Raw genomic sequence first — 14419 nt, forward strand, 5'->3', positions numbered from 1 at the left:
CTCTTCCCGCCCACTGTGAGCCCCTCCACACGGTTCTTGTCGGCGGTTTTCCTCGCATCTCCATATCTGTATTCCCACGCCTCTTGCCTTCGTCTCGTCCGTGTTGGAGAACGCTCAGCATCATCTCGTGGCTGTTTGCACAACTCCCTCAAATATACAAGAACTTTCAGTTGCAGTCCACCTCGGGTCTGTCGATCTTCTTCCTCGTGATCTGGTGTCTTGGAGACGCGAGTAACCTCTTCGGTGCACTCCTTACTCGACAAGCGGGTTGGCAGGTGGTCATCGCCACGTATTACGTCCTTGTTGATGTGACGCTGGTGTTTCAGTTTTTCTGGTATACCCATTATAAGCACCGCAGTGTTCATATTCACGCATACCGCTCCCCTCATCACCATGACGGGTCTGGGGATGTTTTGGAGGGCGTCTCGTTCTCGGATAACCGGTCCATGGAGTACACCCCTTCCCCTGAAATGGAGCGTCTCTCAGATGCCAAGGACGTGAAAGGAATCGAACAACCGATTTCGGGTCCTCCAGCGGGCCAGTCACCGTCATATCCTACCGAGAAGCTTAGCTCCTCCCGCCGGTCAATAACCCGGAATAGCAGCGGCCCCAGTTTGCCGCTCGCTTCCACTCGTACAGTGTTGCTGGCGTCGATGCTTTGTGCAGTGATGGCGAATGCTGCACCGACAGAAGTCTCTCCCACAGAGTCGTCGCGAGGAAGTCTCGAGATCCTCGGGAGGATTTTCTCCTGGATGTCCACAGCTCTTTACCTTGGCTCCCGCCCTCCTCAACTATACAAGAACTACCGCCGCCAGAGTACCTCAGGGCTCTCGCCTCTCCTCTTCACAGCCGCATTCTGTGGGAATTTTTTCTACTCTTCGTCATTGTTGACCAACCCCAATGCGTGGTACGATTTCCCGCCGTATGGAGGCGGCGGATGGGCCGATGCGGATGGCAACGACCGCGTGGAATGGGTCGGCCGTTCGATTCCTTTTTTTCTGGGGGCCTTTGGCGTTCTTGGATTGGATGGTTTCATGGGCGTCCAGTTCCTCATGTACGGGACCAAGGATGACGAGTCCATGGTCGAGATCGAGGATCCCAAACGCGGACGAAGTCGCTGGACGCGAGTCCGTGGCTGGATGAGGGGCTGGATCCCCTCGGTGTCCCCGGAGCGGGATCTCTCTGATGACGATATTTCCGGGGAGAATCGGGGGTTGCTGGAAGACGAGCGGGAGAGATATGGGACCGTCTGATCAACCTACAGTGCTAGACATGCGTTTATGCAGCTTGATCCGACCCGCCGGCGTGGTAACTTACGATGTGATGAGTACACTTCTTCTTTTGTGTTCTTCTTGGTCATTTTCAGAATACACACTCATTGTTTGGCGTTTCTTTTCGGGTCATGATTTGAGATGGTTGGCTGAAATTGGGGATAGATCCCGTTGACTATCGGCATCGGCGTTTAGATTTTGATTATATTGCGTTCGTTTATGTGTCTGGCATGTCCACTTGGGCCTGGTGATTAGAGCTGAATACAGAAGTGATATAGCATTATCAATGACATACGACAGTACTTTTTACTGAATACCTAGGTACTTCTAGAACTCATATAGATAACAGGGGGTCTACAAGTCGCGTCAGGTGGATTCAAGCGAAGTCCTGCTGTTGTTCATAACAAATACCGAGAAAGATCAGTCTAAAAACACAACATGGTCATCACTTCATAACTCGTAATCCAGTCCAAAATCATCATTCCCAGTCGTCCCTCCCAACCCCACTATGACTGCTATGTCTGGACCTCGACCGATGATGCCGATGCCGATGTCCATGTCCATGCCCATGGCTATGGTGTCCATGATGATGGTGATGGTGGTGATGATGCCGATGCCGCCGACGCCGTCTCTCCTCATCGCTCCCACTCGCACTCCCACCCCCATCCTCCGTCATCTTATCCCCCAGATAATTCCCCAGCAACGCACCCCCCACCGCCCCAAGAAGCCCATGACTCCGCTTATGTCCGAGATAGTACCCGGCCGCACCGCCAACAAGCGTCCCACCGAGGCTGCGGTCCCCTTCGTCCTTATTCGCCGTCGAGCGGTCTGTCTCAGCGTCGGCGGGCGACGGGCGCGGACTACTCGGCGGCGGGAGGGAGTCGTCATATTGGTTGCTTTTTTCCCCCTCTCGTCAGCATCTTTGCTTAGTTCTGCGGCGGGTGTGTGTTGTTCTTACTAGTACTCCGCACTGCTTCCGGCATGCCCCCCCGGCGGGGGAGGCGCGGCGGCTGCTGACTCCGGGCTGAGATACATCTGTCCGGATGACGCTGACGGGGTTGGCGGTTGCGCCAGCGCAGACCGGGGCACCGTCTGGCTCAGGTCGTACTGCGAGGCGTACGGCGACGCCGGAGGGGGCAGTTGCGGGGGCTGGGTGTACGCGGGCTGGTGCGGGTCGTAGTCGTACGGGGGGTTCTGGTAGAGGCTCTCTGGGGGCGCGTAGAAGGTCGCTGCGCCGGGGGTTGCGCCGGGCGAGGGGGGTGCGTAGGGAGGGTATGCGGGGTGTTGGTAGTGAGGGTCGCTCATGGTGTGTATGTTTAAGGGTGGTTTGTATGGTGGTATCAGGGAGTGAGCATTTCTAGGGAGTACAGTCGGGGATGCTGTATTTATATCTTGTCCGGTTAGGGCTGCGCGTACCTTGATCGACTGTCGAGTGACTTGTGGGATGCAGCTGACTTGCCCGCACGACACCCTGCTCGGCCAAGAATGTACACTGTCAGATGCTGAGGTCATCATGGAGGATGGTGAGAGAGATGGAATATTATTTGTATGTTCCTTATGCAGATTGGCCTTCTCGATTCAACCTGAGAAGTATACCCAAGGGCCGGATATAGAAGTTTATCTGATTATCAGCCAAGAGTATATAGCTACCTGGATAGTCTCTTAATACCTCAAACATCTTGATATAAACTGGCCTCGAATAATTAAATGACTGCACTTTGAATGTTTAGGCTACGACTCGGAGAACACATAGTCTAGGATATGTCTACACGACGGTACTCATCGAAATGAACTTGAAGGAAATGGATTTTGGGGTATCCCATATGTATCATCTGTAAGAGGCTAGAACTGTCGGCAAAATTATCCAAGTGCAAAGTATCAACCAGAGTACCACACAAGGACAGGGATCGTGGACGTCGTCCCGCTTCCTGGCTGACGCATACCAACAAAGAAGAGATAGAACTGAATGGAAGCAAAGTATAATATAGGTAGTAAAGGAAATTCTCCGGAACGATAGTCGAATCGAATCATGCGTCCAGCACATGGCAAGCTCCGGGCAACAAGTTGCGAGCGATTGTGAATATCAACTGAATAGATCTGCCACGGCCCAGGTGTCGACCGTCTATTTACCAGCCGTAGTCCGCATTTTTCGGTTGACCCAGTCAGCGAGCATCGAATCCAATTGACTGGTCATCTCCTTCAATCTCTTGCTCTCCTCTTTGAACAGACTGCCGGTGATCGGGTGGTCCGGACCAGCAGGAGGTACGTTGGAGTTGTCATGAACAATGATAAACAGGTCGCGAATATCATTTTCATCATCCAGGTACGACCGCAAGCTGGCATCACTCCAGGCGGGCGGCTCCGTAGATGTCATACCGAAGCGCGTAAATGTCTCGCCGGGTTTGTTGTCATGTTCGGCAGGAGATAAGGGGGGTGAGACCGGGGAGGTAGATTGGCCCACCGGCGACGAGTCCATAACCAGCCCGGGTACACTCGGGGATAGTTGGCTGTCCATAGGGGAGTTGTTTACCGGCGAGCTCACCGGCGAGCTCTGGTACTTCGGGTTATGTTGTGGTGCAAATTTCTGGGGCGGCGACGTCACAGAGTGCTGCAGGTATGCCATCCGATCGGACAGGTCTTGTCGTTCCTCATCTTGTTCGCTAACTGAGGCCAGAGTATCCCTAGCTTGAGGGTGTGGCCGCTTAGTTGGGCTCGACGAGCTTGTGGACGACATAGCATCGCCTTGCTGGTAACTCCTTGGGAGCGACGACTGGACCGTATCTTCCTCGGCAGGCACCTGCCGGATCGATCGATCTGCTTTTTGACCATCCATGGCCCTTTCGCCTTCGGCCGGTCCGCTGATGGAGTCGGAGAACTCCTGTTTCGTCGGTGACGGGTTCTGCTTCTGTAGTTTGCTGGTTTGTCTCTGCACTCCAGGCTTCGAAGTCCATTGTTCTGGCGAAGACACCGACTCGGATGAGGTTTTCGGTGTCGGTGAAGTGCGAGATAGTTCGTTGGAGACCTTCTCCGACTCCTCGCCATCATCGTCAGCTGCCTTCGATTTCTTGTCCTTTCGTTTGAACAGGCCACTGAGCATGCCAGGTTTCTTGTCCTTGCGTTTTTTGTCGTCTTTCGACTTGTCGCTTGCAAGTGCCTTGTCCAAGTTCTCTAAACTTCCACGGCCCTGCTTATAGAGGTCAGATATTTGATTGAGGAAATCTTCGTCAGCTCTGACGACGGTGTGCAAACCGACCTCTTTTGTGTCATTCAACAGACCGCTGCTGCCAACTTCGTCACGGAGCAGATTCGGGGTGAGGGAGATCTTCTTGGTCTCCACTGTGTCGTCTTTGAAGAACGAATCAGTGTTGCGCACAGTGCCGTTCCTCGACCGGCTGACGGTGGTTCCCACTGGAATTCCGTTAACGACAATACCTCGGAAAGGATGGATGGAATGCTTGTACCTTCTGGTTCGAAAATCTCTTGGCTCGATCGGTTTTTCTCCGGGCTGGAGCGATCGAGTTCTCGTGTCTCCTCCACTTTCTCTGCTTCCTCAGCTGTCTTGTCCTTGGACTTTGGCCTGAGGGGCTCGACGACAATGTCGTCATTCTGCATGTCTTCGTCATCCACATCCCCATGCGTTGCGTCCTCGTCATGGAAAGAAGCCTGGTCGTCGAGGTCTTCCTCGTCGGAATACTCGACATCCGAGGCTTCGATGTAGGTCGGGCTGGTGAAAGTAACCGTTTTCGCGTTTCTGCGGCGCATGGCTTTCTTCAACGGGTTCTTCGACTTCTCCGAGTTGTCACCGAGCATGGTAGCGGACAGCTAACTTTATTAGACAGATTTGCAAAAGCAAGGAGGCGCACCTACATCGACGTTCCTGTGTTTATTCAGCCGTGCCAGTCTTTCTGTTGGTGTCTCAATATGTTCGGCAGGTAGGTAACCTAGAGGCTGTCAGCGTACAAACTCCCTTAATCAGTCGTAGATGGTGGACTCACCGATACTGCCGTCTTTCACAATGCGAACAAGCCACCAGTAACTGTTACTGTCATCCAAAAGAACCATAGTATCCCCCTTCGCAGCATTGGCCTGTCCATCGACGGTAGCGACGAAGTTGTGAAGCGCGTAGACAAATTCGAAATCGATATCTTCTACTAGGAATGAGCATTGTTGTTGTGGGAAAGGTAGGGTGGTGCGAAGGATACACGCGTATATGAGGGGGGTGAAGTCAAGGGGGCGGCATGTTGGCAGGGATGAGACACGCACCATCATCGATTGACGGGGAACTTGAGATTTTGTCCATCAAATCATCATCCAAGAGGTCGTCGCTTTCCCCGTCAAGATCGCCGTCCTCCGAGCCCCCAGCGCGATGATTATGGCCAATATCTCCATTTTCTTCGTCGTCATCGTCGTCGTCGTACATGTCGATTCCGTCCCGGTAATCATCGGCGTCTAGATGGTTCCCGTTGGCGCCGGGTCCGTGAAGCAGCTCGGCTCTCGTGTCTTGATCGGCATGTCGGATCGATTCTTCTTGGTGGGGAGCGAGTCCGCCATGTAGTCCGGGATTTTTAGTATGGTCCTTCGCAGAAGGCGCACGTTGGTCCTGAAGGTCGAGCGTGTCTGGAATCCACGTTAGAACACCACATCTGTGCGAAGTTGTGGCAGAACCTCGGGGTCAACGTACCCGCTCGCACAATTCGTGGTCTCGTCATGTTGTAGGCCTAAAATTGATTGTAGCGAAGGACGCCAAAAGTACAACGGGTGCAGGGTCCGTATGAAAGAGAGCGACTCATAAATCCTGGGGGCACTGGGCCTCAACCAGGCGAATATCGTAAGGAATGGCGGCGGGAAACCGCAAGAAATGACCGAGAATCGCGACACCCGAGCGCGACCAAGCAATTCCTGCAAAAGAAAGAAAAAAGGAGGCCACGAACGACGGCAGGGCGGGGTGACAGGACACGAAGGGCAGTGATCGAAGAAGTTCGGGCAACACGACGAAAGAAATACTCTCAGAGCACTCGGATCAAAGGGGAAACCAAAACAAAACCGGAGATTAACCTGCAGAGAGAAAGAGAAAGATGAAACCCTCAAGCCTGCTGGTGGAAGCGTAGAGTAGACCCAACGAGGTTCCCCGGACTTTTGAGACATCCAAAAAAGGAGGTCCGCCAGCGATGGGACTTCCCAAAACAAGCGCCCCTTGCGCGCGCTTATCCGCACCATTCCCGAACGAGGCTTGTTCCTGGGCGGGACGGGTATCTAAACCCAATCAGGCAGGGTTCCAAACACCCTCGAGGGGAAAACGCTAACCCGAAGCGGGGTAGGGCACAGGATAGAGAGGGTCAGGTGTGGTCATGTGATCTCAGGTGATCGCCGGGCGCCGGAGAAGGTGCTCCGCCCACGCCGGCTGATTGGGTAATGCTGCCCATTGCATGACTGCATCCTGCAGCACCACCCCCGCTATTCCACTCGTCTTCATTCAGCCTCCCCGTCTTCTCCCGATATGTTCGTTCATCCTTACCATTTCCTCTTCTCTTTTTCTCCTCCCTTTCTACCTACAGTACCTACCTACCTACGCTTTACCCACTTTCCAGCAGATCGCCGTTTATCTGCCTAACCCAGCACTCTGGATGACTTAGATCATCCTCTCTCGATCCCTTCAATCTCTTTTCTTCCCACTTTCTTTACCTTCTCCACTTCTCCTCCCAACCGTCCGTCCATGTATTCCCTCAACTCCATCACCAAATCGACCAAACCTTGATCGTTCTTCTCTGGATATCCACCTCCCCAACTTATCTTTGCTCTCTTGGAGGGCATGGCTCAGACAGGGAGGAACAGCGCTTTGGCAGGGTTGAAGATTGAGACGTCGTTTGATCACACCAATAGACCGCGGTGGCGAGATGATCCAGATGGAGGACACCGGGTTGATCGAGATGGTATCGAGGGCGACCGTACACACATCTTTCACGATTCTGACGCACCCTGTTGCGGTACTGATGAAGACAACAGTGTATTGAGTGGAGTGCATGCCTCAACACCGCCTATTTCGGTACCACGACTGGATGACTACCCTCACTCTGAAGATGTTAGCTATCCCCATAAACCCGAAGAGATTCCTGCTTCCCCCCTCGATGACTTTCTTCAACACCGCCGTCCATCCGTCACCTTCGATCCGAATGTCACGCTTGACTCGGGTCCACAACAACCGCTTGAAGAGCCTTTGCCCAGGGGAGATGCCAGAACTCGAAACCAAAGATTCCAGACAAGGAGTTCCAATCTGAGGCATGCGCTGTCCCAAGAAGATGCCGACGAGCAAGAATCCGTACCCACGAGCGCAAGCTCTAGCCCCCAAAAGTACCGAAACCACCGCGGACAGCCTCTGAACACGCGAGAGGGTATTCCTATCAGTCCGGGGTACGGTAATGCACCGTCTACGTCGGAGCTTGATCGGCCGACATCCCTCACATCAGTCTCGACTGCGTCGCCCATCAATGACGAATTGCGAACCCCTCCGGAGAATTCCAAGAGTGCTCTCGCTTCTCCGATCTGTGTCGCCTCGCCCATACAGCCGTTCCCTTCGCTGGACGATCGCGGCTCCTGGCCCAGTAGTGTGGTCACACCGTTCGGAAGTAAGTCCCGGTATCATCGAAGCTCGACCCGGCTTAGCTCTCGCCGGTCCACCGCCTCTAGTGGCAAGTCTCCGGCTAGCACGTTTTTGTCCATGTGGAGTGGCGCCGAGGAGCCTGCTCCACAGCCTGATGATGAGGGCCAGATGGTCGGCACTGAGTATGTCCTGGGAAAACAGATCGGGTTTGGTGGCTTCAGCACCGTGAAAGAAGCCTATAAAGTCGATGAAAGCGGAGAGACCAAGCGACTAGCGGTCAAGATCGTGCGGAAGCATGTTTCCGGCAAAAGCGAGAAGGAAAACGACGAGGTTCAGGCAGAGTTTGATCACGAGGTTCGAGTATGGAGATATCTCAACCACCCGCATCTCCTGACCCTGGATGCCGTCTACGAAACCGATTACGCTACCTTCTGCTTCACGAAGCTGGCCATCGGCGGCACTCTTTTTGATCTCGTTCGGCAGAACCGTCAAGGGCTGGACATGAAGCTGGCAAAGAAGTACGCTTACCAGCTCGCGTGTGCCCTTCGCTATCTCCATGAAGATGCTCGCGTCGTGCATAGAGATATCAAGCTGGAAAACTGTCTCTTGGACCCGACAGACTTACCGGATGGTACCAAGACGTCGAATCTTGTGCTGTGCGATTTCGGAATGGCCGAGTGGATGGTCACCGATAATGGAAGCCATTCGCCTGAACCATATGATGAGCCTGCGGACCGGCCACCCCCCAAAACCATCGGACCGGCAGGCTCGAGCACCAGCGTTGCGGGGAGCCTGGAATATGCTTCGCCGGAACTACTCCTTTCGACTAATGGGGTGATTGATCCGTCCGTGGATATCTGGGCCTTTGGTGTCATTGCATTCACCATGGTCGTTGGATCACGCCCGTTCCAAGACCCTTTCGCACCACGCATTCAGTCGCGCATTATCAGCGGCACCTGGAAAAGACAAGCCGTCCTCGGAGAGAAGACGGATACGCCAGACCGACATGACAGAGAAGCTGCGCTTGAGTTGATTACGGGATGCCTTGATCTAGACGTTGACAAACGCTGGACTATCCGTGACGTTCTATCTTCACGTTGGCTACGCGAGTTTACCGACACCGTCGGAGACGGATCAGACTATGCGTGGAGGCTGTAAACTCAAAAGCCGAGCTCCATTATAGTCCTTTTTTTTTTTTTTTATGATTCATGTTCTGCTACTTGATGAGGCCCGGGATATGAGTTTATTGATGATCGCGGCTGGCGCTATTACGAGACGAGCGCTGGTGTTTAGGATTCTTGGTCATCTATGATACCCTCTTTTCATTTGGTTTTGGTCTATGTGTTTTCATTTTATGCGCGTTGGATTGTTATTGAGCATGCCCTCGGTGACAAATTGATTCCCTACTCAGCACGGCGTTCGGTTTTTCTTATACTATGTACCTATAACTATATACCTAGGTTACATTTCAAGCTGCACTGTCGTCCAACTTAAGACTCTCCAAACCCAAAAACTTTACCAATGAATCTTATTGACGTAGATCTAGTGCAATATTTGTACAGGTAGAGTATACAGCAAGAACAAACCCAACCAATCGATCAAAGAATACACTGCGAATACAAATCACAAAACACACTACCACAACCGGTTCTCGGGCAGAACCTTCTCCTTCTTCACACCAGCCGTCGACTTCCTCTCCACGGGCGAGCGGAAGAACAACGACGGCCCCTCCATAGGCTTCAGTAGATGGCTGAGGTACCCGCGATGGGCCGGGTCACGGTAGTACTCGATATCGCGACGCTTGGTGGGGTCCGGCAGCCGGTACCGGAAGCCCATATCGGCCATGATCTGCTTCTCGGAGACGGTCTCGGGGGCCACGCCGTCGGCGGCGGCGGCGTGGAGGGCGGCGCTGGCGCTCTGGGCGGACCACGCGGCCGACACGAACGGGTGCGTCTCGCCGCGCATGATGCGCGCAATCGCGGACTTGGTGTAGAAGCGCGTCGTGACGGAGCCGCCGGCGGCCTCGACGGCGGCGATGGCGGACGCGGACGCCCGGGACACCACGATGTGGATGGGCTGTTTGAGCACGGAGGCGGCGGCGGGAGTTGCAGCGTCAGCGGCAGCGGGAGCGTCGGCGTCGGCGTCGGTGGAAGAAGAGGAGGTGTCGATGCCGCGGCCGAGCAGCTTCACGCCCTCTTTGGTCTGGTGGATGCAGCGGGACTGGGCGAGCTCGCGGATGGTGATGGGGCGGGCAGGGTCGATGCGGCCCTGGTCGATCCACGCCTGGATGCGGTCGAGGTTGACGGGGGCGAGGTCAAGGGAGAAGCTATCCTCGTGGAAACCCAGTTAGCTTGCCCATTCAATCTGGTCCGCTGGCTCAGGGACGAACATACACATTGTTGAATCCGCGTTCGCCGTGGACGATAATCTCCGGCGTCTGGCCACCGTTGAACCCGGCGGGCACCTTTCCGTGCTGCTTCTGACCCTTGTGACCGCGGCCAGAGGTCTTTCCCTTGCCGGAGGCGGGACCACGACCGCGTCTGATTCTCTTGTTGTAGGCGCCCGGGGTGTCGGAGAGCGAGGCGAGGATGTGGGCGTTGCGAGTCTGTGTTTGGAGCTGGGGGAGAAGGAAGGAGAGAGGAGAGGCCGTGGAGGTGGAGGACGGCTTGGATAGCGTCCGCTGCCACTGCAGCGGCAGGATCTGGAGCCGGGGAGGCATTGTGTGTGGATTGATGGATGTTAGGTTGATTATACCGGTGCAGCTCGCAGGGACAAAGTTCTTTTCGGGAGGTGGGTGGCCTCAGGCCGGGCCGTGGTCGGAGAATTGTCGGGCCGGGTTCCTTTCGGGAGTAGTCTGGCTTGGAACTACATGCAGTGAACTACATCCTTACCTCTGTCACACCCGTTTTTAATTCAGAGATGAGTTGAAAGATAATACTCCTTACTCGAGGTACATAAACATTTCACTGTGGACATGGATTTACTTGAGTGTACAAAGTAGCACCTTGAGAGGCAATTGAGTGTCTCACGCCTAATTTCCCTTGCAGAACCCCCAATCTCAAATGCTACCATATTATCAAGGACCAAGCATTACTGTTCACAATTCTGAAGTTATAATCTATTGTATGATTCGGGCCAACTAGTTCCCAGCCTCTCTTTGAAAACAGCACTTATGACCTCCTCAACATGCAGATGCACGTGGGTACAACATAAGCGGGCGAACAAGATCAGCAAACAGGAACAACGCCGTACCCATGCTTGGTGCAAGACAAATTGAAGCGTGCCCTCCCAAGTCCAATAATATGCAGTCCACATGTATGTGACACGTCTATGATGTTGAACGCCATGATGCCAGCTCGTAACAGAAAACAAAATGATAACAAGGAGCAATGTCCATAATATACAGTGTTGAAGAGAAGAGGAAAAAAAGCTCGACGAAAACAAAAGCCATCCCTTCGTATGCATCATCATATCAATCGTAAAATGTAATCACGAGGCTGACCTCAGATCAGCTCGAGTAGTTCGGTGTAGAGTGAAGGATAGGCGGAATCAGAACGGCTTGTGGCCAAGCATCCTGATGAAGGTAAGGTAGGACGCCGGTCTTTCGCTCCGCAGCCGTCTTACCCAGGGGCTGATAGTGCATATGCTCGAACGGGATACTGCGTTGTTGCTGGAGCGAAGTCGATGGGGGAGGAATGAGGAGAGTATTGACGTTCCGAACGGGTCGGTATGGAGAGTTGCGGTTCGCCAGGAAGAAGGACGGGGAGAGATGGGTTTGAGGAGTGTGGGCCGAGTACGCCGAGACAGCGGGCGACACGTTTGCAGAGGACAAGGCGAACGGACTGCCCTGCTGTCTTCCAGGGTCAGGCAGCGACAAAGAAGGGTTGTACAGGCCGCTCGTGACCGGAGGCATCGCTGTGGACGGCGCCATTGGAGGAATCCAGTTCATGGAAGGGTTGTACATAGGAGGCATCGTACGTGCAGGGACAGATGTCGGAACGCTCGAGCCCAATGGATGAGTTGAAGGAGGAAAGTTGGGAAGAGGAAGTCGAGAGACGGTGGGAATCGATGCTTGTGATGGCGCAGAAGATGGTGCAACGACCGAAGGCAGTGCCGGAACGCTGGCTAGCGAAGACGATGATGACGGAAGAGTGACTGGGTTTGGAACCATGTTGGGCATAGCCACCCTCTTGGCCGGCTGTTCGACAGGGTAGTCTTCACGGGCCCTCTTTCGAGATGCAACTTGGGGCATGTCACCGGCCATCTGCGCGGGAGGATAGACAGGGCCAGTCGGCAGATGCCAGTTCTGAGAGCGGAAGGCATCTAATTCGGGAGGGGACGGTAGCTTCGATGACGGAGATAACTGCGTGCGCGGCGAAGGCTCGGCGTTGGAGACGTGAAGCATGGGTGGTGTAAGTCCCAGTTCGTGCTTTTCCGGCACCCGTGATGCTCGGTTGAAGAAATCGGCAAAGATTCCGAGTTTGGCGTGCCACTTGGCCCAATTCGCCGAAGAAACGAACAGATTGTACCGAACGTTGCTGAGAAATTCCACCTCCATCACATGGATTTCTTGAACAGAGATCCCGGATACCTCAGCCCATGTCTTGTTGGTGTACGTATTGTCGTCAAGGACTAGATCGAGGTCAGCTTTTGCCGAGGTTCACCATCCGTGCAGTAGACCTACATTTGTTACCCAGCATCAGGGCGATAGTCATCAGCCTGTACTCGCTGCCTTTTTTTCCACGCACGCTGGCATTGGTTTCCTTGAGTCTGTAGATGAACAGCAGAGCCAGCAGAACGACATTCTGGCTGACTTGTGTGGTCGAGAGTATATTCGTTACCCACTTCTGAAAGTTGGCAGACGGAATGGATTCGGGGACAAGAAACAATGGAGGATTCAGGCGTTCTTCGATAGCTTTCAACTTCACGGTGTTCTCGAACCAGAACAAACACGTCATCTATTACGAGGTAACGTCAGCCGAACTGAACCATCACAAGATAGATTGAAAGGTCATGTACCTGAGCCGCAAACTCTGCGAGGTTCCCTTTGCCGTTGTTAATGGACGAAGGCATCTGGAGATATGAAGCGACGGGGTCCTGTTTCTGACTCGGAGGAGCTGATGCCGGGGCCTCTGAACTTGAAGATTGGGTCTGCGATTTCGTCGACGATGCATAGCCCATGCGCGAGTTGCTATGAGACCTCACGTAGGGAGGTAGTGTGAAGTCGTCCAACTTTCCTCCATAGTTGGAAGGTGGGATGGTAGTGTATGCCACCCCGGTCATATCGTTTGGAGGGGTGGGGAGACCGTCCCGGAAGGGAGCAGTCCACGTCGTATCGGAGAGCTTGGAGAGGGCTTCAAAATGCCGTTGTTTGTCGCCAGTCGAATCTTCCATGCGCGGGCAGAAAGGTATGGTGGGGGTGAAGGGGTGGGAGAGAGAAGGATTCGACGATGCGGAGGGGATCGGAAGAGACATATGGCAGAGTCGTTGAAGTTGAGGTGAGTGAGTGTGAAGAAACGGTCAGAGTGGTTTCTGTTCGGCACTATTGTCATTGGGAAGCCATTGACATTGGTCGATCAGGTTTCGCCGGTCTTCTGTTCACTGGTGCCGTCCGTTCGCTTCTATACCTCGTCGGGTGCCGGGCTAGTCGTTGGAGATATGGAACAAGGATCGGGATCGAGGGTGTAAGGGAAATGCGCCAAATCGAGGGAGTCCGGATCCACGGAAGACGAGACACTCGATAGTGAATAATATCAACAGGCGAATATCCTGGAGGTCTCTGGGTGGGATAGCAACAGCGGCGGGCCCGGTGAATGTTAACCTAGACCGGCTGAATGGAATGAAGGCACTGAAGGGGGTGAAAGAAGTTTGCAGGAAAGTCAGATCCAGAGACAAAGATTACATAGTATTCTTCGCAGCAATGTTGCCCATCTAGGGAGTGACAAAAGGTAAATATAAAAGGGAAGGTGGTGGGAGTTGGGGATGTAAAGAGTAGTAGTAGAGCCGCCGTCAGTACATCCAGTTATAGTCAACGAGGTGGATGTATATCGAAAAAAGAAATGAACCGAAGAAATGGACAAAAAAAAAATGGATAAAAGAAAAGTCAAATAATCATAAATAAATCCCCAGACTAAAAAGAACTAGACATCTATAACGGAATCAAAAACATGTAAGAATAAAAAAAATTACAATTGATTTTGGAAATTGAAAATAAGGCGGAACCAGAAAAAAAAAATAATTCAAATAAAAAAAAATATAATAAATAATGAAGGATGAGGTCAAGACATCATCCCTCATCCAGCAAAGAACTAAACCTCATACAACTCCGCTGGATGATGAGCCAGGGTAGGGTAGGCTAGTTTTCGTCCAGAGAAAGGCGCAGTGACCATACAGGAAGGACAGAGTTTGACCCGGACGCAGGTCCAGAGGGTTGATCCTCCTTTCTGGACTCGTTTGGGTCGGATCCGGTTTGGACCCCCATTTGATTGATTGATTGTCTCTGCTTTGTCTCGCGCGAAGGAGAAATACCGGTTGATGTCAGAGCCACGGG

General features: G+C 53.3%; 6 protein-coding genes across 6 annotated transcripts in view; 2 read left to right on the plus strand and 4 right to left on the minus strand.

Moving 5' to 3' along the window:
* The window catches only part of ATEG_00388 (serine palmitoyltransferase 2), a gene marked incomplete at both ends in the record, with an annotated part of 4349 nt that extends 3096 nt beyond the window's left edge, over positions 1-1253 (plus strand). Inside the window, one exon of the mRNA XM_001210474.1 lies at positions 177-1253. Coding sequence (XP_001210474.1) covers positions 177-1253 — 1077 coding nt within the window. The remainder of the gene's footprint in view (positions 1-176) is intronic.
* A 235-nt stretch (positions 1254-1488) lies between these two features.
* ATEG_00389 (uncharacterized protein) lies at positions 1489-2576 on the minus strand (the record flags this gene model as incomplete). The annotated part of the gene is made up of 2 exons (XM_001210475.1): positions 1489-1528; positions 2230-2576. 2 exons carry the CDS (start codon positions 2574-2576, stop codon positions 1489-1491), a joined length of 387 nt encoding a protein of 128 aa, XP_001210475.1.
* Positions 2577-3393: 817 nt separating this feature from the next.
* Positions 3394-5980, minus strand: ATEG_00390 (uncharacterized protein; the record flags this gene model as incomplete). Its single annotated transcript, XM_001210476.1, has 6 exons — positions 3394-4679; positions 4733-5093; positions 5139-5212; positions 5267-5419; positions 5535-5888; positions 5953-5980. The coding sequence occupies 6 exons, from the start codon at positions 5978-5980 to the stop codon at positions 3394-3396; spliced, it is 2256 nt and encodes a 751-aa protein (XP_001210476.1).
* A 1100-nt stretch (positions 5981-7080) lies between these two features.
* ATEG_00391 (serine/threonine-protein kinase) lies at positions 7081-9027 on the plus strand (the record flags this gene model as incomplete). Its single annotated transcript, XM_001210477.1, has 1 exon — positions 7081-9027. One exon carries the CDS (start codon positions 7081-7083, stop codon positions 9025-9027), a length of 1947 nt encoding a protein of 648 aa, XP_001210477.1.
* Positions 9028-9504: 477 nt separating this feature from the next.
* On the minus strand, positions 9505-10588 carry ATEG_00392 (mitochondrial 54S ribosomal protein uL15m; the record flags this gene model as incomplete). Its single annotated transcript, XM_001210478.1, has 2 exons — positions 9505-10195; positions 10263-10588. The coding sequence occupies 2 exons, from the start codon at positions 10586-10588 to the stop codon at positions 9505-9507; spliced, it is 1017 nt and encodes a 338-aa protein (XP_001210478.1).
* Positions 10589-11377: 789 nt separating this feature from the next.
* ATEG_00393 (putative mucin) lies at positions 11378-13344 on the minus strand (the record flags this gene model as incomplete). The annotated part of the gene is made up of 3 exons (XM_001210479.1): positions 11378-12501; positions 12554-12827; positions 12889-13344. 3 exons carry the CDS (start codon positions 13342-13344, stop codon positions 11378-11380), a joined length of 1854 nt encoding a protein of 617 aa, XP_001210479.1.
* Positions 13345-14419: the final 1075 nt, after the last annotated feature.

Source organism: Aspergillus terreus, genomic scaffold (genome assembly GCF_000149615.1).
Source record: "Aspergillus terreus NIH2624 scaffold_1 genomic scaffold, whole genome shotgun sequence".
NCBI classification, from domain to species: domain Eukaryota; kingdom Fungi; phylum Ascomycota; class Eurotiomycetes; order Eurotiales; family Aspergillaceae; genus Aspergillus; species Aspergillus terreus.